The sequence below is a fragment of the Hemitrygon akajei genome, chromosome 16, assembly GCF_048418815.1.
Source record: "Hemitrygon akajei chromosome 16, sHemAka1.3, whole genome shotgun sequence".
NCBI classification, from domain to species: Eukaryota; Metazoa; Chordata; class Chondrichthyes; order Myliobatiformes; family Dasyatidae; genus Hemitrygon; species Hemitrygon akajei.
Window position 1 is genome coordinate 86,329,293 of NC_133139.1, and position 27,937 is coordinate 86,357,229.

At 46.0% G+C, this 27,937-nt stretch overlaps 1 protein-coding gene across 1 annotated transcript; it reads left to right on the plus strand.

Moving 5' to 3' along the window:
* LOC140740246 (syntaxin-6-like) lies at positions 1-26,728 on the plus strand. Its single transcript, XM_073069348.1, has 8 exons — positions 1-129; positions 4,096-4,265; positions 5,510-5,604; positions 7,738-7,800; positions 12,830-12,946; positions 14,342-14,448; positions 19,891-19,985; positions 25,164-26,728. The coding sequence occupies exons 1-8, from the start codon at positions 95-97 to the stop codon at positions 25,238-25,240; spliced, it is 759 nt and encodes a 252-aa protein (XP_072925449.1). The 5' UTR covers positions 1-94; the 3' UTR covers positions 25,241-26,728.
* The last annotated feature ends 1,209 nt before the right edge of the window (positions 26,729-27,937 follow it).

Consider the following 27,937-nt stretch of genomic DNA (forward strand, 5'->3'; position numbering starts at 1 on the left):
AAGCCCGGACCCTCGTCACGTGACCAGGGCGCCGAGCCCGGATGACATTAAGCGGAGCTGGTGCCGGGATCCGTGCACTGCCGAGCGGTTAAAGATGTCACTGGAGGACCCTTTCTTTGTAGTGAAGGGGTGAGTTATCAACCATTGCACTCTCCCCGCTCACTGGGAAGGGAGTCGCTACCAGCCAGTGATTGCACCCCCTCCTTTGGCTAACTAACGTGCCTATTTCTCGGTCCTCTGAGTTTAAAAGGCTTTATAAGTTCTCCAACACCCAACCTTCCCTCCACCCAGCTGGAGTTACGGCCACCCCCAGGTTTCTCACCAGATTTCGTACGGGATGGGCTCCGTAGTGAGGGGAACGGGGGTGGGGGGGTGGTGGTGTGCAGAAATGGAGTGAATTCCGCCGACACCAAATTAGGAGCGAGTTTAAGCGTGCGAGGCTGATTTATTTGTTTGAGGCGGTGCTTTGGGTTCACGCACTGACCAGATTTCATTCTGTTGCGAGCAACTTGCATCCCCGCCGCATTGGATGCTCCTCTCCCTGGGGCAGCGTCTTAGAGGAGCAGCCGGAGTTGTTGAGGGTCCGAGTCCCGATCCGGAATCGGGCGCAGAAGCCCCCAGGTCGGATCTGGTGTTGCAGGAGGGAGCGCTGCCATGCCAGTCACAGAGTAACACAACACAGAAGCAGACCGTTTGGCCCGTCAATTCCGCACTAACCATCCAGTATTTTCACTAATCCTCATCCATGTTCCCATCAATTCCGCCGCCCTCCCATAAAAGACCCAAGAGAAGGCCGGGTGGGGGATGTAACAGTTGTACAAGACGTTGGTGAGGCCACATGGAATATTGTGCACCGTTTCTGTTACAGGAAAGGCATCATTAAGTTGGAAAGATTGAAGAGAGGATTTAAGAGAATTTTGTCAGGACTCTAGCGTCTGAGTTAGAGAGAGAGAGTGGGTCTTTCTTTTTTCATTGGAGTGTGGGAGATTTGAGGGGCAATCTTCTCCAAGTGTCTGAAGTCCTCAGGGGCATGGACAGGGTGAATACACACAGCCTTTTCACTGAATCAAAAACTAGGGGAAAGATTTAAAAGGGACCTGAGAGGTAGAACATTCAAGGTAAATGGTAGGACACTGAGGAGTGCAGTTGAACAGAAGGATCTGGGAATACAGTTACATAATTCCCTAAAAATGGCGTCACTGGTGGACAGGGTCGTAAAGAGAGCTTTTGGCGCATTGGCCTTTATAAATCAAAGTATTGAGTATCAGAGTTGGAATGTTATGGTGAGGTTGCATAAGACATTGGTGAGGTCGAATTTGGAGTATTGTGTGCAGTTTTGGTCACCAAGTTGCAAGAAGGATATTAATAAGGTTGAAAGAGTACAGAGAAGGTTTACAAGGATGTTGCCGGGTCTTGAGAAACTGAGTTACAGAGAAAGGTTGAATAGGTTAGGACTTTATTCCCTGGAGCGTAGGAGAATGAGGGGAGATTTGATAGAGGTGTATAAAATTATGATGGGTATAGATAGAGTGAATGCAAGCAGGCTTTTTCCACTGAGGCTAGGGGAGAAAAAAACCAGAGGACATGGGTTAAGGGTGAAGGGGGAAAAGTTTAAAGGGAACATTGGGGGGGGCTTCTTCACACAGAGAGTGGTGGGAGTGTGGAATGAGCTGCCAGACGAAGTGGTAAATGCGGGCTCACTTTTAACATTTAAGAAAAACTTGGACAGGTACATGGATGAGAGGTGTATGGAGCGATATAGGCCAGGGGCACGTCAGTGGGACTAGGCAGAAGAATGGTTCGGCACAGCCAAGAAGGGCCGAAGGGCCTGTTTCTGTGATGTAATGTTGGATGGTTCTATGAGAGGTGAGTTAATGCAGAGGGTGGTCAGTTGTCAGCTGAAGTGGTTGAGACAGGAACAATGGCAACATTTTAAAGACATTTGGACAGGTACATGGGTTGGAAAAGTTTGTAGGGTTCTGGGCCAAATCCAGGCAAACGGGACCAGCTTGGTTGGCACAGATGAGTCGGGCTGAATGGCCTGTTTCTATGCCCTGTTATGTAATGATTCTGAGCCAGGGACGGGGAAGAATTGCTGTGCTGCAGGTGCTGACTTCCCAAAGGCAGAGTAAGCTGATGCTCCACCGGCTCCCAGACAGATGAGGAAGAGCCCGTGGCTCAGTTCCAGAGGAGGGCTGGGGTCTTCTCCCTGATCTGTCCTGACCCGTATTTCCCCCTGATTCAAAGCGCCACGTGTGCATTTGTCACTGTTTACTAGATAGCTGCTCTGTTCAGTGTAAAGGTACTCCCCGAGGCCGACAAGAAACCTGTTGTGTTGGTTCAGTCCGTCCCGTCCCGTCCCAGATCAGAGGTATTGCTATTGGTCTGTTATTGCCACCTGTACGGGGAGACGGTGAAAAGCTTGTCAGGTCATTACACGGTGCATTGAGCTAGTGGAACAACAGCAATGCAGGGCAAAGTGTAAAAGCTACAGTAAGAGTGAAGTGCAGCGAGGTAGAGAGTGAGGCCTAGAGGGCTGCACAGGAGTCTGCTAACCGTGGGATAGAAGCTGGCTGAACGTGCTCTCGGGCTTCTTCTTCAGCAAGGGGAGATGAGAGGATGCCCGGGCAGTGTGGGGTCTTCGATTATTTGAAACACGAGATTCTGGCGTAACCTTCTAATTCCCATTCCCATTCCCGTTCCGACAAGTCAGTACTCGTTTGCTTCTTGTGCCAAGATGAGGCCACCCTCAGGGTGGGGAAGCAACGCAGCAACTTGTATTCTGTCTGGTGGCCACCAACCTGATGGAATGAATCTCGACTTCTCCTTCCCGTAAAAAAAAAATAATAATTCCCTCCCCTCTTTTTCCTTTCTCCACTCTAGCCTTTACCTCTTCTCATCTGCCTACCACTGCCCCAGGGTCACTTCTCTTCCCTTTTCTGTAGTTGTCACTCTCCTCTCCTATCAGATTCCTTCTTCTCTAGCCATTTGCCTTCACTTATCACCTTCTAGCTAGCCTCCTTCAATCCCCCCCCCCACCTTTCTGTTGTCTTACCCTCCCTTGTCAGCCCTGATGAAGGGTCTCAGTCCAAAACATCGAGTTTATTAATTTCCATGGATGCTGCCTGGCCTGCTGAGTTCCTCCAGCATTTTCTGTGTGTGATTATGTTGGCTGATTTACTGAGGCAGCAAGAAGTGTAGACAGAGCCCATGGGGTGGGGTGGGGGGTTGTTTCCACGATGTGCTGAGCTGTGTCCACAACTCTCTGCAGTTTCTTGCGGTCACTTGCCATACCAGGCCGCGATTCCAGACAGAATGCTTTCTGTGGTGCCTCAATAAGAGATGGTGATGTGAGGGTGGGGAGAATTCTCTCGCTCCGCTGGCAGCCTGGTTGTCTCATCACCTGTGGCATTGTAGGTCAGACTGTGACTCCCTGTTTCCAATCAGGCCAGGGGAGCCATTCTGATTGGGGTTCCCTGGGGCTGGGCCTACACTAATGGCATGTGACACCAACCACCCTTGTCCTGCACAATTCACACTCCCCACCAAAACTCAGTACAACACCACTTCTCCCACCAATCCCTTGTCTACGTCACTGTAGAATTTACTTTCTCCCAGAGCTTCCCTCCCTCTCCACCGAAATCCCAGACTTTCCTCTGGACTATTATCAACTCCACTCTGTACCCCACTTCCTGCATTCCAGCACCCGCATCTCCCTCCTCCTCTTCCCTTGAAGGTGGAGTGAGGAAGTGGTTAACCCTTTCCTCTCTGGAGCCGGGGTTTTTCTCCAGGTCAGTCCCCTGGATACCACTTCCCCTCCCCTTTTACCCCTGGCAGTCTGACTGACTAGGTCTCCCTGCCTCCAACACTCCCTCTCCTCCTCCTCCTCGGGGAGAGTGGGGCTGGGTTAGCTCTTTCCTGTCCTTGTCTCAGTCAGCTCCCCCCACCCTTTTCATCAGGGAGCACCCTCCCACGTAGTTCTGGGTTCTGTCACCTCTGCGTTTAATGCTGACGAACCCCCCCCCACCCCCAGTATTGAATTCACCCCGGTATTTGGCCGTGCATTCGCTGAACTGCCACTCTCTGCCTCCCCAGGGAGGTGCAGAAGGCGGTGACCTCAGCGAGCAGTCTGTACCATCGATGGTGTGAGCTGCTCCAGGACACGTACAGTGTCAGCAAAGAAGAGTACGACTGGACCACCAACGAGCTTCGTAACAGTCTCCGCAGCATTGAGTGGGACCTGGAGGATCTGGAGGAGACGATTGATATCCTTTGCTAGTGACTCCTCAGACTTCCTGTATATAAATGGGCAATGGGGGTCCTTAATGATGGATGCTGCCTATTTGAGGCATCACCTTTTGGAGGTGTCGTCGATGCTGGGGAGGCTAGTGCCCAGTTCTCTGTCCGTAGCCCAATGGTTGATGGCTCTTCAGTATTTTACAACTTTTGATGAAAAATGAGGAAAGGGATTCTGTTCACCAGTTACTATTTAAATCCTTCCATGCCATTTCAATAGTATCATTTCAGAGAAACGCAGATGAGTACATGAAGTAACGGCTTTAGTGGGATACAGGATGGAGTGGGCCCTAGTGGGATAGGGGGCAGGGGCAGGGTCTAGTGGGATATGGGATGGGGCAGGGTCTAGTGGGGTATAGGACAGAGTTCAGTGGGATATGGATGAATGGGTATATACAGGGTGGGGTTGAGTGGGATATGGGATAGGGGCAGTGTTTAGTGTGATATGGGACGAGTGCAGGAACGTGGGACTAACTGGGGGGTGGCATCGTAGTTGGCATGGACTCGTTGGGCCAAAGAGCCTGCATCTGTACTGTCTGGCTCTAAGACTCTAATTACTCATCCAGATACCTTGCTGATCAGTGAGGGTTTGTGCTGGATCACTGATATCTCCTGTAGTTCAGTTTTGGTATCATCAGCAAACCTCTCCGTCAGAATCCTGCTCCAGCCAGCACTGAGGGAGAGGCAATGCCCTACATTGTTCCAGCGTTCTGCCGCAGTATTACTCAGCTGGCCACCACCTTGTTTAAAAGTAGCCTTAAATGCTCGAGTTTCTCTTTATTTCCTGTTGTCTGCTCCACTTAGAAAGAGCAGAATGTCCTGGGGGGGATATAAATAGGATGTATTCTTATGTTGGGAAGAAATATTTCATCTGAAGGGTGGTAAGGTGATGGGGGCAGAAACTCTTGTCACAATTATTGAGGACGTAGATGAGCACTGGCTGTTCTGTCCCCACAGGAACAAGAGCAGGGAAGGAAACTATAGATCTTTGCTTAGTTCGGAAAGTTTTCTTTTCTTAATTAGAGCTAACAGCGTTTTATTAGGATGGAGTCACCCTCATCACAATCTCTCGCTGATTAACCCAAGATTCTGTGGGATACTGGTCTCTCTATCTTTTTGTCTTTACTTCTGTTCTTTCTCTCTATGGCTCGCTCTGTCTACTTTTCCTCTCTTTCTTTTTATCGCAATTTTATTCTTCCTTAACTGTTGTGACGCATTGTGGAATCGAACCCTCGGAAGTTCAAGATTGAGACGGGGGAACTGTTGGAGCGGAAGGCATTTGTTGTTCAAACAAGACAGACCGTGAAGGTAGTGTATACCACAATAACGACTTGTCTTTTGAAGAAATAGTTAAGCAGGTTGGTGCTGTGTCCCCTGTCATTTCATAGAACCAGTGCTATTGTTGTATAGCACAGAAGGAGGCCACTTGGTCCATTGAGTCTCACGCTAGCCTCTAAACCATCCTGCTGATGGTCTGACCAAACTGCCCCTAGACTGTGTCACTTAGCTGCACAGAAGGGGCAGTTTACACTGGCCTATTAACTTATCAACTCGCGTGTCCTTGGGATGTGGGAGCAAATTGGAGCACCATGGGAAGCATATTGTTATGGGGAGAATTTACAAATTCTACACGCACAACATCGAGACAGTAAAACTGAGTAAAATCACTGGGCAGCAATTTCTGACTGACAGGATAACATCTTGGTTCTGTAAAACTACCGGTAGTATGTTAGGTAGCTGTGAAGTAGCGACTCTACTAATCATGCCACTAAACTAAAACATGATCATTGGCAGAGGGAGCTGACTAGTGACTAGTGGGAGAATCAAGGCCAAGGGAAAGGATAAAGGAGTTGCCATTTAAGACCGAGTTCTGGTGAATATAGGGCTATAGAGAGGGTAAAAGCAAGCTTGCATTTTCCCACTGATGTTGGGTTGGACTAGAACTAGAGGTCATGGGTTAAGGGTGAAAGATGAAATGTTTAAGGGGGGAAGTTTTTCACTTGGAGGGTGATGAGAGTGCAGAATGAGCTGCCAGCGGAAGGGGTGCATTGTGGGTTTGATTTCAATATTTAAGGGAAGTTTGGATGGGTACGTGGATTGGAGGGGTATGGAGGGCTGTGGTACCTGTGCAGGTTGATGGGACAATGCGGATTAATAGCTTGGCACAGACTAGATGGGCTGAAGGGCTCTGTTCCTGTGCTGTGTTGTTCTAAGACTCTGTTCTATAAGGCGCAATGTAACCCCTAGAATCTTATCAGGATTGCTGTGGGAAGACGGAATGGGCTCAGCTGGAACTGCCAAACCCGAGAGATTCTGCTTGTAGAGGAGGTTAGGAGCCAAGGGAGGGGAGGTGGAGGCAAAATTCAGATTGCCCTTGGCAGGAGTTGAGGTCTAAAGGCTTCACCTTGGTTGTTTTGGGTGAGGGTACTTGGTTGGAATAAGCTGCCGGCTAGAATTTGTTCACTAAGAGGAACGGCATGGGGCTTTGTTCCTCGACTCCCACCAGGATTAAACCCTCCCAGCAGGCCCTTCTCAGAGAGAGTCAGTGAATGACCTCACACAGGAAAATGGATGTTCAGTCCATGCACTTGTGCCTGTTTCTGTACAGAGCTCCCTAGTTAGTCCCACCTTTCTGCTTTATCCCCGTAGCTGCAAAAACCACTTGGTTATGCCAATGATCCTATTTACTTCCAATGATCAGTGATGCAGTGGTTTGCAGCTCTAACTTGGGTAAGTGTAACCTCTGTAGCCTTGTCCTTATAGGGCTGTGATCCCTGTGTCTGAGTGTCACTGGCTGTTCTGAACCTCACTCTCGTCCATTGGGAGAGACCTTTGCAACCTCACCCTCTCCCCAGCCTCCACTGTGACACAAAAGGGGACAACGGAGGCTGGAAAATCTGGAGCAGCACACCCAAGATGCTGGAGGAACTCAGCAGGTCAGGGAGCATCTGTGGAGGAGAATGGACAGGTGATGTTTCGGGCGGAGGCCCCTCAAGAGGACTACGGGGTTCCTCCAGCATTTTGTGTGTTTTGCTCTGACTCTTCATAGAGTTATTTGGGATTGAGTGTGGTCGGGGGCACCAGAGAATACAGATACTGGAATCTGGAGCAAACAATAAGCTGCTGCAGGAACTCAAATTTTAAAGTAAATTTATTATCAAAGTACAAATATCTCACCTTATACCACCCTGAGATTCATCTCGCAGGCATTCACAGTGGAACAGAGAGTGACAATAGAATCAATGAAAAACTACACACAAACAAACACTGAGAGCCAAGTTGTCCATTTCCCTCCACAGACGCTGCCTGACCCGCTGAGTTCCTTCTTTCGGTTGCTTTTCCAGTGTTGTGGAATTTGATTCTGGGAATTCAGTAATACAACAACTTGGATTCGTGAATCCCCGGTGTCTCCAATGGTAACCTGTCCCTCTTTCTCACCAGCAAATGAAAGATCATATTGCCAGTCCATCTGCTACCGCATTGGCCGAGACCAGTGACCGACAGGTGAGTCCATTTATTCACTGTCCTGAGTCCCATTTCCTGTTGCTGCGTGGTCACTCTTGCTTCTGAGGCAGAAGGTGGTGGACTCGAGTCTCACTCCAGAGAAGGTTGGTACTGGGATATCAGGGGAGCTGATCTTGGAAGAGACGTCCGTGTGTCCTCTAGCGTGAATGAATCGGCTTCTCGGATGCTGTAGTGGAAGGGAGTTTCTCGGTCCCCTGGCCTGTGTTTCTCTGTGAGCCTACGCTATGATGATATTGTCTCATCTTTATGGAGCTCATTAGTCAGAATTGTCCCTGCACTGAACTTGATTTCCTGATGGATTGGTTTTCAAATTCGATGATTCAAAGCAACAAATAATTTGAAGGAAATGAAGGACTAAATTTATTAAAAACAGAAACCTCTTGAATTAGTTTCACACTCCAGAGTCCTGATGGAAGGTCTCGGCCCAAAATGCCGACTGTTTATTTTTTTTTCCATAGATGTTGCCTGACCTGCTGAGTTCTCCAGCATTTTGTGTGCTTTGCAAGCATTCTATAAGCCTTCTGAACCACCTTCTTGACCTGTGTAGCCACTTTCAAGGAGCTATGAACTTAGTTCCCAAGATCTCTCTGCTCAGCAGCACTGATAAGAGTCTTCCCCTTAACAGTGTACTGTCCCCTTGCATTTGCCCTACCAAGGTACAACACCTCACACTTATCTGGGTTACACTCCATCTGCCATTTCTCTGCCCATATCTGCAACTGATCTATATCGAGCCGTATTCTTTGCCGGTCTTCTACACTGTCCACCACTCCACCAATCTTGGTATCATCCGCATATTTACTAATCCACCCAACTACATTTTCATCCAGGTCATTTATATACATCACAAACAGCAGAGGTCCCAGCACTGATCCCTGCAGAATTCTACTAATTACTGACATCCAGCTTGAATAAATCTTTCAAATACTACCCTCTATCTTCTATGCGCAAGCCAGTTCTGAATCCAGCCAGCCAATTCACCGTGGACCCCGTGCGTCTTAATCTTCTGAATTAGCCTCCCATGAGGGACTTTGTCAAATGCCTTACTAAAATCCATGTAGACAACATCCACTGCCCTGTCCTCCTCAATCTCTCATTACCTTGTCAAAAAACTCAATCATGTTGGTAAGGCACAACGTGCCATGCACAAAGCCATGCTGCTCTCCCTAATTAGGCCATGGGGTTCCAAATGCTCATATATCCTGTCCCAAAGAATTTTCTCCAGCAATTTCCTGACAAATGACGTGAGACTCTCTGGCCCGCAGTTCCCTTGTTCCCTTCTTAGAGGTACAACGTTAGCCAGTCACCGGTCCTATGGAACCTTGCCTGTGGCTGGAGAGGACATTAGGATATTGGTCCAGGCTCAGCAATCTTGCCTCTTTCAATAACCTGGGGTATATCCCATCAGGCCCTGGGGACTTATCCATCTTAGTACTCCTTAGGAGGCCCAACACTTCCTCCTCCTTGACCTCTAAACACCCCAAAGTATTTATATACTCAGAGCTGATCTGCTGGTCATATATCCTTTACTTTGGTAAATACTGAAGCAAAGTACCTCACTCACATTCTCTGCCCCTTTATCCTTGAGAGGTCCCACCTTCTCTTTAGTTATCCTTTTACTCTTAATGTATGGATAGAGTGCCTCGTAATTCACCTTAATCCTATTTGTCAAGGACTTTTCATAGCCTCTCCTGGCTGTCCTAATTCCCTTCTTTAGTTCCTTTCTGGCTTCTCTACAACTCCTTATGTGCTTCATTTGATCCCGACTTCCGAAGCTTTACATACTTTTCCTTTTTCTTCTTGACTAAATTCATCACCTCTCTGGACATCCAAGTTTCTCTTATCCTTCCATCCCCGTCCTTCCTTCTAACAGGAACGTACCTTTCCTGTACACTGAACAATTGATCTTTAAACAACCCTCCACATCTCTAATGTGAACTTGCCTGAGAAAAGGTGTTCCCAATTAACAGTTCTTAGTTCCTCCCTAATGCTGTTGCAACTTACCCTACTCCAATTTAAAACTCTCCCACCATCTTATCTATAGCAATCTTGAAAGATAAGCTTACCTAACTACCCACTGGAAGGTCAGTCACCTGGCCAGGCTTATTAAACAACACCAGGTGCAGTACAGCACCTCTCATTCAACCGTCCGCATATTGATTTAAGAAACCTTCCTGGATACACTTAACAAATTCTGCCCCATCTAAACCCCTTGCACTAAGCAAGTCCCAGTTTATTTTAGGGAAGTTGAAATCCGCCTATGACAACAACCCTAATATTTTACACAGTTCCTTAATCTGATTACATATCTGTTCCTCAGTGTCCTGGTCGCTATGACACTGTCTGTAGTAAAATCCTTTCCTATTCCTGAGTTCCACACAAATGGACAGTTACTGACCCCTCCATGACATCTCCTCAGTTCAGCTATGATATTGTTCCTGATTACTAGTGCAACTCCACCCCGTTTTACCTTTTCCTCTGTCTTTTCTAAAGCTTCAAAACCCTGATACACTAATCACCCATTCCTGCTCCTGTCTCAACTAAGCTTCAGAAATGGCTGCAACATTGTAGTTCCACGTACTGCTCTAAGTTCATCACCTTTACCCAGAATACTCCAAGCGTAAAATATACACACTTCAGACTATCCGACCCATCACGCCTGGGTCTGATTCTTCCCTTAACCGACCTGAGGCTCCAGTTCCCTGCCCCCTGCAAACTCTCCCAAGTAGCATCAGCAAACTCTCCCAAGTAGCATCTGCAAACTCTCCCAAGTAGCATCAGCAAACTCTCCCAAGTAGCATCAGCAAACTCTCCCAAGTAGCATCAGCAAACTCTCCCAAGTAGCATCAGCAAACTCTCCCAAGTAGCATCAGCAAACTCTCCCAAGTAGCATCTGCAAACTCTCCCAAGTAGCATCAGCAAACTCTCCCAAGTAGCATCAGCAAACTCTCCCAAGTAGCATCAGCAAACTCTCCCAAGTAGCATCTGCAAACTCTCCCAAGTAGCATCAGCAAACTCTCCCAAGTAGCATCAGCAAACTCTCCCAAGTAGCATCAGCAAACTCTCCCAAGTAGCATCTGCAAACCTGGCCAGGAAATTGGTTCCCGTCCAGTTCAGGTGCAATCTGTCGCGCGTACAGGTCAGCCCTTCCCCAGAAAAGGTTCCAATGATCCAAAAACTTGAAACTGTGTCCCCTGTACCATCTGTACCACTCATTCATCCATGCTATAACCCATTCCTACCTGCACTAGCCCATGGCACTGGGAATAATTCGGAGATTATTACCTCGGAGGTCTTTCTCTTCAGCCTCTTTTCGAACGCTATATACACACTGTGTAGGACACTTTACCCTTTTTTGCCTATGTCATTGGTGCCAGTATGCACTACAGCCTTGGGCTGTTGCCCCTCCCCCTGGAGAATATCCTGCATGGACTCTAGCACCTGGGAGGCGACATGGTGTCTGTTCTGCAGCTATAGATTCTCCTTTCTGCCCCCCTAACTGTAGAGTCCCCTGTGACTACCGCACTGCCTAACTTTACCCTTCCCTGTTGAGGCTGAAAGCTGGCCGCAAGCCCAGTGGTCTCTGCAGTGCTCTGATGGGTCGCTGCCCCCAGCAGTATCCAAAGAGGTAAACGTTGCTGAGAGGATTGGCCACAGGAGAACCGTATACTGACTGCCTCCCTTGCCTCTCCTGGTGGCCACCCATCTGCTGTCCGAAGCCGGTACTCTGGGTGCGACCACCTCTCTTCAACAGACTCGTCTATATCTTCAGCCTCCCAAATGACCCTGAGTACATCCAGCTCCAGCTCCAACTCCTTGACCCGGCCAGTCAGGCCCTTCCTGCAGATGTAGTCATCAGGGAAACCGTTGTGTGTCCCGAATTCCCACATCTGACAGGAGGAGTGTTGCATCCTGACTACATTCTTGCAAAAAAGAAAAAGGCTTGCCTCTTCTTAACGGTGTCTTTGCCTGTTCACGCCGAAGCCTGCTCGGCGAAAGTCTTCACACTCTGTCACTGGCACACTCGGACAGTGGCCGCTCCGCTCGAGTCTACCCTTTCATTTGCAGTTGAGGTTAGGCCTCAAAAAGATTGGCCTTGTCAGAATCTGCTCCTTTTATCCTCTCACCCAATTTCCTTGGGCTCTGACCTGCTGACAGGATATAAACCGATGAGACCTTAAGACATAGAAGAACTAGGTTATTCAGCCCATTGAGTCTGCTCCATCATTCCATCGTGGCTGATTTATTATCCCTATCATCCCTCTTTCTTCCCATAAACTTTGATGCCCATACTAGTCCAGAATCTATTAACCTCTGCTTTATACATACCCAATGATTTGGCCTCCACAGCCGTCTGGGACAATGAATTCCACAGACTCACAACCCTCTGGTTATCTGTGCCCTTCAATAATTGATAGGCTTCAATGAGATCCCCCTCATTTTTTTAAAACTCCAGCAAGTACTGGCCCAGAGCCATCATGTGCTCCACAGACATTAACCCTTTCATTCCCAAGGTAATTTTCGTGAACTTCCTCTGGAACCCCTCCAATGCCAGCACATCTTTTCGGGGCCCCAGAACTGCACTCCAGATATGGTCTGATCACTGCCTTATAAAGTCTTAGCATTACGTCCTTGTGTTTATATTCTAGTCTTCCTCAAAATGAATGCTAATATTGCCTTTATTTCATATCCTTGGGAAGTTTGCGGGATTGTGGGGAAAGAGCATTGGAGTGAGACTGATTTGAGAATTTTTTTAAAGAGCTGGGGCGGTGTCGATGGGCCCAATGGACCACAGCAGAAAGCACTTCATACAGTGATCTGTATGTTACTTTGAGTTGAGAGGCCATGAAGGAAATCTCTTGTCCCCATCGTGGGGCTGTCTGATCTTTCGAAGTCTGTGATGTTGCTGTTGTGATGATCATTGTGTTTAACACCTGCCAACCATCTGCAAGGGAGCACAGTGAGGGGAGGGGAGCAAAGGCTCATGTACTGTTGGATGTTGTTGTAGAATCTCTTTGGAGGTATGGACCCTCTGAGGAAACCCACAGATCAATACCAGCGTCTGGACCAGGAGCTGGAGGTCGCAAACTCCCACTACATCGAGGAGCAGCAGGCACAGCAGAGGGTACGTACACATCCAAGTTGTTTGTATGTCAGTAGAGTGAAGGGGAAAGACAGAGGTGTGAAAGAGCGTGTAGAGAATCTCTATTTGGCATCTTTAACAATGCCCTGAGGTGTTTCAGAGGAACAGCAATCAAATTTAGCACCAACATCAAAGCAAAGGCTTGGCCAACAGGTGTAGACTATTGTAATGAGAGAGATGAGATGGTGGGGGGGGTGCGGGGAGGGAGGGGTGAGAGGGAGACAACAAACTGGCTGGTTGATTTCCCAGGGTTTGGGAAGTGCAACTGAGAATCCTGTCTACCTACAGTCCCAACAGGCCTGGTTTCAGTTGGAGTGACTGGGCTCCAAGGTGTCCTTTCAATGGATCAGTTGATATGCAGTGTTTCACAGTAAATACTCTATATACTCGATGGTGAACTGACTCCTTTAGCTTGTTCATCACTCACAATATGTGATCCTTCACTCCCCTCACTGATGCACTTTTGCTACTATGTGGACCCTTGTCACCCAGGTTAGTTTGACCTGTGACCTCTACCAGCAAGGCATACACAGGCATCAGAAGCTAGGGTTCTCCAACCACCCACAGATTTTCCTCCAAACTGTGCACTGTCCTGACTGAGAAAGACGTTGGCATTCCTCTTCAGTGGGAACTCCTCCCTAGCACCATGGAAGCATCGTTGCCACACAGACTGTGGTAGTTTCAGAAGGCGGCTCACTCCCACCTTCTCAAGGCCAAGTAGGAAAGGTATTAAGTGCTGGCATTGTCCACAAAGCCTGCATTGTGAGAATGATTATTTACTATTTGCTTGTGAGAGGTGGATGACACTGGCAAAGCCGTAAATGATTGGCCATCCTCGGCTTCCTTCAGCTGAATTCAGTTCTGAGTCCCAATGCTGTGTTCTGTAGTTACGTACAGGCCAGGCCAGCTGAGCTTTGCCAATTTCCTTTCTTGAGATGTGGAACTGTGGTGCACTGAGTTGAACGGTGTTGGTGACCTGGGTTCAGTCCCGTCCTCCGGTACTGTCTGCGTGGAGATTGCACGTTCTCCCTCTGACTCTGTTGGTTTTCTCTGGGAACTCCTGTTCCCTCACATCTCCAAAGGCATGGAAATTGGCCACTTGAAATGTGCAGCTGGGTGCTAGAACATGAAAGAGGAGGAGGGGGGAACAGGAAAGTGGGGAGAATGTTACGGGAATGAAATGCTCAGTGGGTGTACACAGACTTGATGGGCCCAATGGCCACCTTCTGTGGTGGTTCTCCTTTAACGTTGGTATCTGGGTAACTATTCCAAAGACCAGAGATGTTGGTGCTTAGAGATGGGCAGTAATATCGATGTTCTGTTGGAAGGCACTGAGAGGGGAGTTGTGAGGTAACTTGACTGTTGATATCTGTGCAGCTGATAACAGATCAGCAAGACCAACAGCTCGAGCTGGTGTCCGGAAGCATTGGGGTCCTCAAGAACATGTCCAACCAGATAGGAGACGAGCTGGATGAACAGGCAGTGTAAGTAGATAAACGCTACTGAAGTCCGACTAGAGAAATTACTCTATACAACTGACGACATGGTAGTGGTTAGCACAACACTTTACAGGACAGGCAACTGGAGTTCAAATCCTGCCACTGCCTGTAAGGAGTTTATACGTTTTCCCTATGACTGCACGTGTTTTCTCCGGGTGCTCCGGTTTCCTCCCATAGTCCAAGGACACACGAGTCGGTAGGTTATTTGGTCACTGTAAATCATCCCATGATTAGGTTTGGAATAAGTTGGGGGATTGCTGGGCGGTGTCACTGAAGGGGCCGATAAGGCCTTCTCTGCACTGTAGATAGGTGCTTCACTGATCCCAGAGGAAATTACGGTGTCACAGTGGCGTTACAATTGCACAGATACACAAGTATTAGAAGAGAAGGAAGAATAAAAAATAAGTTACCTCAAACAATCTGACAGGAGGGGGTCATCACTTCCCCGGCTATAGGTTGACTCATTATGGAGCCTAATGGTCATGGGTAAGAATGATCTCTTTGAAGCAGCGCATTTGTCTTAGTCTTTTACTAAAAGTGCTTCTCTTTTCAGCCAAGGTGGCCTACAGAGGGTGAGAAACATTGTACAGAATTGCCAGAATTTTCCGTAGGGTCCTTTGTCCTACCGCAGCCTCCAGTATGTCCAGTTTGACTCCTTTAACAGAGCCAGCCCTTCTGATCAGTTTATTGAACCTGTTGGCTTCACCCATGTTGATGCCATTGCCCCAGCACACCTCAGCATGGAAAATTGTACAGGTGACGACAGACTGATAGAATATGTGAAGGAGAGGTCTACATTCTCCAAAGGAGCTCAGTCTCCTCAGGAAGTAGAGGTGACTCTGGAACCTTCTTGTACACAGCCTCTGTGTTGGTGCTCCACTCAAGTCTGTCATCCAGGTGCACCCCAGGTACTTGTAGGTCCTCACCGCATCCACGTCTCACCACCAATAGTAACAGGGAGCAGTGCAGGCTTAGTCTTCCTAAAGTCCATCACCATCTCCCTTGTCTTACTGATGTTGAGATACAGATGATTCAGCTTTCACCATTTGACAAAGTCCTCCACCAGGGCCCTGTATTCATCTTCCTGTCCTCCCTTTATACACCCAACTGTTGCTGAGTCATCAGAGAATTCTCAATAAATTATAATAGCTCAATAAATAAATAAACATTCTACTAATGGAGAGGAATGGATGTCTATGGCCTAGAAATGGAAATTCTCATCATGGGTGTTCTGAATGTAGGTGGGAAGGGACTGGACTAGAGAAGGAATAGAGCCAGGTTCTTTGGGGAATGAACTAGCTGAACAGGGAGTGCACTAGCAGAGTCCTGCCTCTGGATTGTGGTTGGGGGAGAGAAAAAGTGGATAGGTTTCTGTGGTTGAGGGGACTAGGAGGCTGGAGGTGACAATATAAATAAATCTAATAGAAACCACAGATTTATAAGAATATAAGAGCAAGGATGTGATGCTGAGGATTCATAAGGCATTGGTCAGATCACACTGGGAGTATTCTGAGCAGTCTTTTGCCCTTTCTGCTGCCAATGGAGAGGGTCCAGAGATCCTGAGATTGAAAGGGTTAGCATATGAGGTGTGTTTGGGGGCTCAGGTCTTGTATTCACTGGAGTTTAGCAGAATGCAGGAGTGGGGGCTGGGTGAGTTTCATTGAATCCTATTGAATATTGAAAGGCTTTGATAGAGTGCATATCGAGAGGGTTTTTCCTATAGTGGGGGCATTTAGGACCAGAGGGCACAGCCTCAGAATAGGATGTTTCTTTAGAACTGAGATGAAGAGAATTTTTTTGATATCCAGAGGATGGTGAATCTGTGGAGGGTAAATCACTGGGTATTGAAAGGATAGGCGGAGGGGGTGGGGTGGCTCTATTAGTTAAAGATGAAATAAAGTCCTTAGACAGACATGACAGGATCAGAAGATGTAAAATCTGTGTGTGAGTTAAGGGACTGTGAGGGTAAGAAGACCCTGATGGAAGTTGTACACAGGCTCCTGAACAGTAGCTAGGATATGAGATATAACTTTCAATGGGAAATAGAAAAGGCGTGTAATAAGGACAAAGTAACGATAGTCATGGGGATTTCAATATGCAGGTAGATTGGGAAAATCATGTTTCCCAGGAGAGAATTTGGAGAATGCCTAGAAAAGCTTATGGTTGAGTGCATGAGGAGAAAGGCAATTCTAGATTTGGTGTTATGCAATGAACCAGAATTGATTAGAGATCTTAAGGCAAGGGGACCCTTAGGAGGAAGTGATCATAATATGATAGAATTCACCCTGTAGTTTGAGAGGGAGAAGATAAAGTTAGATGTTTCAGTATTACAGTGGGATAAGGGGAATTGCAGAGGCATGAGAGAGGAGGCGCCAAAGTTGATTGGAAGGGAACACTAGCAGGGATGACAGTAGAAAAGCAATAGCTAGAGTTTGGGGTGCACATCAGAAGGTGTAGGATAGATACATCCCAAAAATGAATAAGTATTCTTAAGGGAGGAAGAGGCAACTGTGGCTGACAAAGAAAGTCAAAGCATAAAAATAAGAAAAGGCATATAATATAGTGACAATTAGTGGGAACTTGGAGGATTGGAAAATTAAAAAAGACCAACAGAAGGCAACTAAAAAAACCACAACTAGAGACAAGTTGAAGAATCAATGTAAACCAATCAAAAATATCAAAGACGATACCAGAAGATTTTTCAGATATATAAAAAGTAAAAGAGAGGCGAGAGTGGATATTGGAACACTGGAAAATGATGCTGGAGAGGTAGTAATGGAGGACAAAGAAATGGCCGACAAACTGAAATGAGTATTTTGCATCAGTCTTCACTGTGGAAGACACCAGCAGTGTGCCAGAGATGTGAGAGTGTCAGGGGGCAAGAGTAGTTGCTATTACTGAGGAGAAGGTGCTTGGGAAGCTTAAAAATCTGAAGGTAGATAGATCACCTGGACCAGATGGACTACACACCATGGTTCTGAAAGAGACGGCTGAAGAGATTGTGGAGGCATTAATAATGATCTTTCCAGAATCACTAGATACTGGATTGGTTCCTGAGGACTGGAAAGTTGCAAATGTCACTCCCACTCCACTCTTTAAAAAGGGAGGGAAGCAGAAGAAAGGAAATTGTAGACCAGTTAGCCTGACTTTAGTGGTTGGAGACATGTTGGAGTCTATTATTAAAGATGTAGTTTCAGAGTACTTGGAGATCCATGATAAAGTAGGCCGAGGTCAGCATGGTTTGGGAAATCTTGCCTGACACATTTAGGAAATAACAGGCAGGATAAACAAAGTCGAGTCAGCGGATGTTTACCTCGATTTTCAGAAGGCCTTTGACAAGATGCCGCACATGATGCTGCTTAATAAGATAAAAACCCATGGTATCACGGGAAAGATGGACAGAAGACTGGATGATTGGCAGGAGGCAAAAAATCAGAATAAAAGGGTACTATTTTGGTTGGCTCTCAGTGACTAGTAGTGTTCTGCAGAGGTTGGTGTTGGTACCACTTCTTTTCACATTATACAGTATATCAACGATTTGGATGATGGAATCGATGGCTTTGTGGTCAAGTTTTCAGAGATTACAAAGATGCGTGGAAGGACAGGCAGTGTTATGGAAGCAGGTAAGTCTGCTGAAGGACTTAGATTGGGAGAATGGGCAAAGACATGGCAGGTGGAATATAGTGTAAGGAAGTGTATGGTCGTGCACTTTGGTGGAAGGAATAAAGGCTCAGACGATTATCTAAATGGGGAGGAAATTCAAAAGTCAGAGATGCAAAGGGATTTGAGAGTCCTTGTGCAAGGTTCCCTAAAGGTTAACTTGCAGGTTCAATGTACCTTTATTTTGAAAGGGATAATAAATCAACCATCAACCATGTTGGAATGGCAGAGCAGACTCAATGGGCCATGTAGCTTAATTCTACACCTATGTTTTATAGTCTTATGGTCATTGGACATATTTAAAACAGAGGTTGACAAGTCCTTGATTAGTCAGCGTATCAAAGGTTACAGGGAAAAGGCAGGAGAAGAGGGTTCAGGGATAATAAATTAGCCATGATGGAATGGTGGAGCAGATATGATTGCCACTCAAGACATAGCAGCAGAATTAAGCCATTTGGCCAGAGTGGAGAAATGTCCCTAGCAAAGGAAGTGTGAGGTGCTCCTTCCCTTCGCTAGCCTGCAAGTCATCCTTGTAGCATCTGCTTAGTCTCTCCCCCACCTCCACCCCGATCAGGGTCGCGTGAAGTCACGGGAGCAGGTGGTGGATGGTTGTATGAGCAGTTGGTGTATATCACAAGTTCTGGTTATCCAGTGACACAAGGCAGACTATCTCTGAAGAGTATTGATAATGGCTGGGGTCACCCATCTTGTAAAGATACTGCTGAGAAGAAGGAAATGGCAAACCACTTCTCTAGAAAAATCTGTCAAGAACAATCATGGTCTTGGAAAGTCCATGATCGCCCACATAACAAACGGACAATGTTTTATGGTGGGAAGATCTCCAGGAAATTAGGTTGATCGGTGGCCTGGAAAAGTGTATGAGTGTTTGGCAGAGGGACAGAGTGGGGGTTTAACAGGTAGCAGAGATTTGGGATGTCTTCCACACTGAAGCAAAGAGTCAACCCACCTGCCTTTGGTTTCCTTAATGCAGAGAACATGTTGTGAGCAGGAGTATATTGCACAATCTTGAAAGTAGCAGAGATTCCTTCCAGGAAAAACTGTGGTTAACATTTAGAGCTCTGAATGGTGGAAAAGGTAACTGTCAGGGCTTGCGTCTCTTGCAGATGGACCCTTTGAAACCTGGCAAATGACTCATTTTGGCTCCGTGCCCCGCTGGGGGAGGAGGAATTGAAAGAACTATGTGTATGCGTGTGTTAGGTGGGTGGGTGGGGGGGGGGGAAGCTGTGACTGAGTTAGTCTCGTCTGACATTGCCTGCCGATGAAGTTGGGCCAATCCTACAATCTGTCAATGACCACACGGGGTGGAGGCGGGGAATTTGTTTGGAGATCGGCTCACTGAATGTTTGCTTTGTAACAGTTGTGAGCTGGTACTGTAGATTCAGTAGGTTAAATAGTAACTACAAAAAGACATGGGAATAATGCTTTGAGAAGGTAAATAAAACAGGGCCACGTGGAAGTGCCAGGGAGTATAATTACCTGATGCTGTTACAAAACAGAATGGGCTTATGGGTCAAATCTCCTCCTGTAAAGCAGTAAACCTGAGAATTTTTCCTTCATTCCCTGCAACCCCCAGATGAACAGTTAGCTCAGGGAACATCTCGTGCTCTGATTAACCGCAGTTGCAGTTATTCTGGGCAGGATTGGGTGCAGATCACGTTTGAAGCCGTTGTATAAGCAGGCAACATGATTTGGAGGTGTGCTGTTCTCTGGAAAACATCTAACCTGCGCCTTTTTTCCCCTTTGCAGGATGTTAGACGAATTCTCTCATGAGATGGACAGCACTCACTCACGTTTGGATAGCACGTTGAAGAAATTGGCCAAGGTCTCCCACATGACTAGTGGTAAGCTCCCCCCCACACACTCACCGCACACTGTGCTCCCATCTCCTTGCTGAACTGGAAGAGTACATTTGGCCCATCATTCCTGTTCTGATACAAGCTCAATGTCTGATGTTTCACCATCCTATTTTCTCATCGGATACACTTTGAATATTTAATTCCGGCCTCAGTTATTGTGGCTCCGCTGTCTGTGGCCGTTGTTTCAGTTCCAAGGTCCTACATCATGGCATCCCTTCTCTAAACCTCTCCGTCTCCGTTCAGTAAGATGTTCCTTAAAGCACAGCATCAGGCAACCATCTACTGGAAGGACTCTGCGGGTCAGGCAGCATTTGTTGGAGGTGGCAAAGGAATTATTGAGGATTTGGGTTGAAATAGATTCATAGAACACTACAGCACAGGAGCAGGCCCTTTGGCCCTTCTAGTCCATGCCGAAATATTATTCTGCCGAATCCCATTGACTTGCTCCTGAAGCATAGCACTCCATGTTCCTCCAATCCATGAACATATCCAAGTTTCTCTTAACTGCTGAAATTGAATCGGCATTCATGTCTTCCAGGCAGCTCGTTCCAAACTCTCACCACCCTCTGAGTGAAGAAGTTCCCACTCATGTTCCCTTTAAATTTTCCCCTTTCACCCTTAACCTATGGCCTCTAGTTTTAGACTTATCCAACCTCAGTGGAAAAAAGCCTGCTTGCATTTTCCCTATCTTTCCCTCTCATTATTTTGTAAATCTCTCTCAAATCTCCCCTCCTCCTACACTCCAGGGAATTAAGTCCTATCCTATTCAGCATTTCCCTATAATTCAGTTCCTCAAGTTCCGGCAACATCCTTGTTAAGTTTCTCTGCACCTCAATCCTATTGATATCTTTCCTGTGGAAAGGTGACCAGAACTGTACACAATACTCCAAAGTAGACCTCACCAACAACTTCAACATAGCATCCCAACTTCTGTACTCAATATCTTGAATTATGAAGGCCAAAGTGTCAAAAGGAATTATGGACCTGTATTCCCAGAATCCTCTGTTCTACCACACTCCTCAGTGCGTTACCATTCTGACAATATGCTCAGTCTGCTGAGTTCCAGTTTCTTGCTTCATATTCCAGCATTTCTCTTGGTGACATCACAGAACATCTGTGTGGCTCAGAGTTAAATTTGCCTTGATATAACCCTCTGTGGTTAAAATAACATCAATAACAATTTCTATTGATGTAGAATTTGCTGTCCATTGGTCAGAGCCAATCTGGAGAATGGTGTACAGTACTTGCCTTAGTTAAGGATTGGAAGCAGAGATTGATACCTGGTGTAGGTTAACAAGTTTTGTCAGACTGTTAACTGGAATGGGTATGACTTAGGAGGAAAGTATTGGACAGCCTGGGCTTGCACAGATCAATTTAGAAGGGTGAGAGGCAATTTGAAACATCACACCCTGAGAGTGATTCTTGTGGGAGGATCGAAACCAAGGGATTGCTCATATAAGATGGAGATGAGTCACAATTTTTTTCTGGGGATTGTACATTTTGAGGACTCTGTTCCTCAAGGAATAGTGGATGCAGAGTCTTTGAATAGTTTTAGAGAGAGAGCAGGATAGCATCTTGGTAAGAAAGAGGGTGAGAGGTTATCACAGGTGTATGGGAACGTGAAGTTTGGGTTATAACAACATGATTCTGATTTTGACATGGCAGAGATTGGGTGGCACGGTTGCGTAACACTATTACAGTACTAGTGACCTGGGTTCAATTCCGCTGCTGTCTGTAAGGAGTTTGTACTTTCTTCCTGTTATTGTGTGGGTTTCCTCCCACATTCCAAAGACTACGGGTTAGTAGGTAAACGGTCACATGGGTGTCACTGGGTGGTACGTGCCTGTAACCCTGCTGTATCTCTTTTTCTTTCTCAGATCAGCCAAGATCCACTTTGAATCATGGAGCAGACTCTTCCTGCTTCTAATTTGCACGTTTACATGCTCCTTTGAAGGACGTTGGGAGGTGCTCCATAGCAACACTCTTCAAAGGAGCATTCTCAATAGACAATAGGGGCAGAAGTAGACCATTCAGCCCTTCGAGCCTGCACCGCCATTCTGAGATCATGGCTGATCATCTACTATCAATACCCGGTTCCTGCCTTGTCCCCATATCCCTTGATTCCCCTATCCATAAGATACCTATCTAGCTCCTTCTTGAAAGCATCCAGAGAATTGGCCTCCACTGCCTTCTGAGGCAGTGCATTCCAGACCCCCACAACTCTCTGGGAGAAGTTGTTTTTCCTTAACTCTGTCCTAAATGACCTACCCCTTATTCTCAAACCATGCCCTCTGGTACTGGACCCTCCCAGCATCTGGAACATATTTCTGGCCTCCATCTTGTCCAATCCCTTAATAATCTTATATGTTGCAATCAGATCCCCTCTCAATCTCCTTAATTCCAGCGTGTACAAGCCCAGTCTCTCTAACCTCTCTGCGTAAGACAGTCCGGACATCCCAGGAATTAACCTTGTGAATCTACGCTGCACTTCCTCTACAGCCAGGATATCCTTCCTTAACCCTGGAGACCAAAACTGTACACAGTACTCCAGGTGTGGTCTCACCAGGGCCCTGTACAAATGCAAAAGGATTTCCTTGCTCTTGTACTCAATTCCCTTTGTAATAAAGGCCAACATTCCATTAGCCTTCTTCACTGCCTGCTGCACTTGCTCATTCACCTTCAGTGACTGATGAACAAAGACTCGTAGATCTCTTTGTATTTCTCCCTTACCTAACTCTACACCGTTCAGATAATAATCTGCCTTCCTGTTCTTACTCCCAAAGTGGATAACCTCACACTTATTCACATTAAACGTCATCTGCCAAGTATTTGCCCACTCACCCAGCCTATCCAAGTCACCCTGAATTCTCCGAACATCCTCATCACATGTCACACTGCCACCCAGCTTAGTATCATCAGCAAACTTGCTGATGTTAATCTCAATGCCTTCATCTAAATTGTTGATGTAAATCGTAAACAGCTGAGGTCCCAATACCGAGCCCTGTGGCACCCCACTAGACATCACCTGCCATTCTGAGAAACACCCAGTCACCGTTACCCTTTGCTTTCTATCTGCCAACCAGTTTTCTGTCCATGTCAATATCTTCCCCCCAATGCCACGAGCTCTGATTTTACCCACCAATCTCCTATGTGGGACCTTATCAAATGCCTTCTGAAAATCTAGATACACTACATCCACTGCATCTCCCTTGTCTAACTTCCTGGTTACATCCTCGAAAAACTCCAATAGATTAGTCAAGCATGATTTGCCCTTGGTAAATCCATGCTGGCTCGGCCCAATCCTATCACTGCTATCTAGATATGCCACTATTTCATCTTTAATAATGGACTCTAGCATCTTCCCCACTACTGATGTTAGGCTGACAGGACGATAGTTCTCTGTTTTCTCCCTCCCTCCTTTCTTAAAAAGTGAGATAACATTAGCCATTCTCCAATCCTCAGGAACTGATCCTGAATCTAAGGAACATTGGAAAATGATTACCAATGCATCCGCATTTTCCAGAGCTACCTCCATTAGTACCCTAGGATGCAGACCATCTGGACCTGGGGATTTGTCAGCCTTCAGTCCCATCAGTCTACTCATCACCATTTCCTTCCTAATGTCAATCTGTTTCATTTCCTCTGTTACCCTATGTCCTTGGCCCATCCATACATCTGGGAGATTGCTTGTGTCTTCCCTAGTGAAGACAGATCTAAAGTACTTAATAAATTCTTCTGCCATTTCTCTGTTTCCCATAACAATTTCACCCAATTCATTGTTCAAGGGCCCAACATTGTTCTTAACTATCTTCTTTCTCTTCACATACCTAAAAAAAAAAAAGCTTTTGCTATCCTCCTTTATATTCCTGGCTAGCTTGCGTTTGTACCTCATTTTTTCTCCCCGTATTGCCTTTTTAGTTAAGTTCTGTTGTTCCTTAAAAATTTCCCAATCATCTGTCCTCCCACTTACCTTAGCTCTGTCATACTTCCTTTTTTTTAATGCTATGCAATCTCTGACTTCCTTTGTCAACCACTGTGGCCCCTTTCCCCCCTTTGAATCCTTCCTTCTCCGGGGGATGAACTGATTTTGCACCTTGTGCATTATTCCCAAGAATACCTGCCATTGCTGTTCCACTGTCTTTTCTGCTAGGATATCCGTCCAGTCAACTTTGGCCAGCTCCTCCCTCATGGCTCCATAGTCTCCTTTGTTCAACTGCAACACTGACACCTCCGATCTGCCCTTATCCTTCTCAAATTGCAGATAAAAACTTATCATATTATGGTCACTACCTCCTAATGGCTCCTTTACCTCAAGATCGCTTATCAAATCCTGTTCATTACAGATCGCTTATAAATAAGATAAGAATTGACAAGAAATCACTTTTGAGTTTTAAATGTTTTTTTTGTAGAAGGGGGAAGAATTGGAGGTTTCAGGATAGAACTCCAGAATTTACTAGCTCAGGAGCTGCAGAGATGGGCACCAGTGGTAGAGCAATCACATTCAGGAATGTACTTGGAGGAATTCCAGGCTGCAGGAGTACGTGTTCAGGATGCACTGAAGCTTGGTGCAGCCACTGCAAGGGTTCAATGGGGGAGGACCATAGTATAGGGTTCTGCCACTACTGGGGAGGTGAGGATTGGGCCAGGTTGGGTGAGGAAAGCCCTTGATTATTGTAGTAGTGTACCACCCCATGAATGGCAACGGTCTTATTAGTTTTAAGGAATGCAGTAGAACATTACACAATACATTGACCATGAATGTAAGAATGGAAGGCATTGCACAGGTTATTTCTGTAAGTATTTTTAATATGAATAAAGATAATTTTGATATACTGTATGTGGGGGGGAAAATTACCTTCGGGAATGAACAAGATCCTGGAAGTGGAACAGAGGTGTGAGGGACACGAACGAGACTGCAAATGCTGGAACCTGGAACAAAAACTACAAACTGCTGGAGGAACTCAGTGGGTCAGGCAGCGTCTGTGGAAGGAAATGGACTGTCAACATTTTGGGTTAAGAGATAATGGAGGGGTATGAGTAGTGAGCGGTACTACATAAATTGCCGTTGTTTTATTGCTTCAAACCTACAAGTAACACTTGAATTGTTGACTCATTTGGTGTGTATGGTCTGGTACTAACCAAAACCACCTCTTTGTTTGGCAGCACGTCGCCAGTGGTGTGTGATCATTGTCCTTCTCGTCATCCTGGTCGTAGTTCTCGTACTATTCTTCACTCTGTGACTACTGAGTTGGCAACATTTAACTTGCTGTACAGTGGGGTGGGTTGGGGTGGGGGTTGGTGGCTGCCAGGGACAATTGGTGACTGGAGCATCTGTCCCTGGAGAGTTGGAACAACGTGGCGTCTCATCCTGATCCGAGACATGATACCAGCCTGTTTGAATACATCAGTGTGTTCTGAAAATACATGACCAAGCTTGCTGTGTGAACACAAGGGAAAGGAATGTAAAGAATTGCATTTTTATTTAGTTACTTGTATGTGTACAGTGAATACAAGGCAGTTGTGGTCAGAACTTTATCTTCAATCATTTTAATACAAAATGCATTCAGATCAGCAACAGTAGCAGAAGAACCCCAGGCTTGCCAGCAATGATGGGAACCCAGGGGGTTAATCTGCTCATAATGAACTTCGTGTTTAAAAATAGTGTGCCTTAAATTCTGTGGCCAGGTTTCCATAGACTCCTGTTATTTGAAGAAGTGATTGGAATTAAGGGAACAGAGATTGTGATATTCCTGAACACACAGCATGAGTTGTTAGGAACTGTGCAGGTCGTGCATGCAGGCTGGAGATCATGTTTGATGTATGGTACACTCTTGAGTACATTCGTATGACCCCCTTCGGGCCTTGGATTTCTCCTGGTTGTGAGTAAAATACCGGTCCAGGGAACTAAATGCACAATTTAGGCTGGCATTCCAGTTTATTGCTAAGAAATCAATAGATTTTACAATTGAAATTCTCAAAATCAGGCAGACTGCTGGAGATTATTTGACCCAGGTTGGAAATACACATAGGCTCTTGCCAACTCCTACTGTTGATGGATGGTTTTCTTTCCAGTGAGAATCATTGGCAAACATGTGGGAGCAGGAATATAGAGAACTGTTTGTTCACGAGTTTTGAAATATTGTTTTTTGGATGAAGTGTTAAACCAAGATGCTATCTTCTCTCTTAAGCACAGTTTTTCTCCCCCTCCAGCATCATGAACAGTATTTCAGATAGAATCTCAGCTTGTGGAGCAGGTATCTATTCGTCCTCCTTTCTGATCTCAGGCACGCACCCTTATCCTTTAAGTTGGTCAAGATCAGTCTCCAGTTCTTCTGTCAAGAGTAAACATCTGTCCCTACGTTAGTAGGAGAAAGGTCTGTGTAAAATGTTTGCCTCTGTATACCCCACATTCTGTTGTACTCTTAAAGGAACAGGAGCCACAGCCATTGGGTAGGTCTGATGCTTTTCTATAATGTTCCACCTTCATAAAGCAGGCTGGAGATTGGGCACAGCTCCCAGTTTCCAACACCAAGGACGTGGGCAAGTAGTCCAAATGAGTAACACTTTTACACTGTGTTGAGAGGCCAAGTTTGTACTTTTATTTTTGTACATCTTATTCTATGGATTATTTCAGAATATATTTTGTTTGCCTTTGCAATAGCTTTTTAATGCCCCTCACATTTTGTCAATGTATAATTAAAGTGATTAATAAATTATGTGTCAAAAAATTCTTCAGCTATTCTGTGGGAATAAAAGTAATTTAAAATAAACATGCTCTTTACACGATGCCAGAAGAGCTTTAGCAGTGGGGTGTTGGGTTTTCAATGGATGTTCTTCAGATCAGACAGGTGTGTATATGGGTTTATCTGACCAGATTGGGAATGCCACAAGATCTTTGTCCCTCACCTGGGAGCACTTGTTTTTAACAAGAACCACTGGGGAATAATTTGGTACAGATGTAACAACCATGTGTAATAACAACCTACACAACAGTTTTTATTGAATTAATTGGTCTGACCCAATGAGAATTCTTCCAGCAGTTACAGTTCAAAGGGCCACTAGTTGGGGAATTACTTGTGGGATATGCAGAACTAACTTTGCTGATCAAATGGTTGTAATTTCAAGCCACTTCCTTTTGAAACTGTCATCTCGTGTGCCTTTGTTACCTCACAATGAGATCGTTCCATCAGAATCCTTTCAAGCTTTCTTCCTACTGCTAGTGAATTTATCAACCACAGCTCTGCCATCTGTCCCAGCCCCCACAAAGTCATGTTCACCCCTCATCCATCTGCTTCCCCAGGAGGTAGTGCTCCACTGTACTATATGAACAATGTGGAAGTCTTGGGGTACTGAGGAGATTTATCAAGATGCTGCCTGGATATGAGAGCATGCTTTATAAGGAGACGCTAAACAAGCCAGGGCTTTTGGAGTGGAGGAGGATTAGAGATGTTTAAGATGATAAAGCAACATTTTTATAAACTTGTGGTTCTTATCCATTGTTATACTGTACAATGCCAGAAAAGCTTTAGCAATGGGTGTTGGTTTTCCAGAGGCTAATACGAAAGAGTATAATTTTAAGGTGATTGGAGGAAAGTATTGTGGAGATTTCAGAGGAAGATTCTTTTTATACTCAATGATAAGTGTGTAGAATGCCCTGCCAGGGCTGCTGGTAGGGGCAGATACATTAGGGACATTCAAGAGACTCCTAGGCTCATGGATAAAGGAAAAATGAGGGCTATGTGGGATGGAAGCATTAGATTGATCTTGGAGTGGGTTAGAAATTTGGTGCATCATCGTGGGCCAAAGGCCTGTACAGTACTGTTCTATGTTGTAATGTCTCAATCTTCCCACTCCCTCCCATCCTGTCTTGTCCTTCTGTAGCCTTACAGACCTGAGGTTTTTGCACACCCAAAATTCTGATATTGTTCATTCTCAAA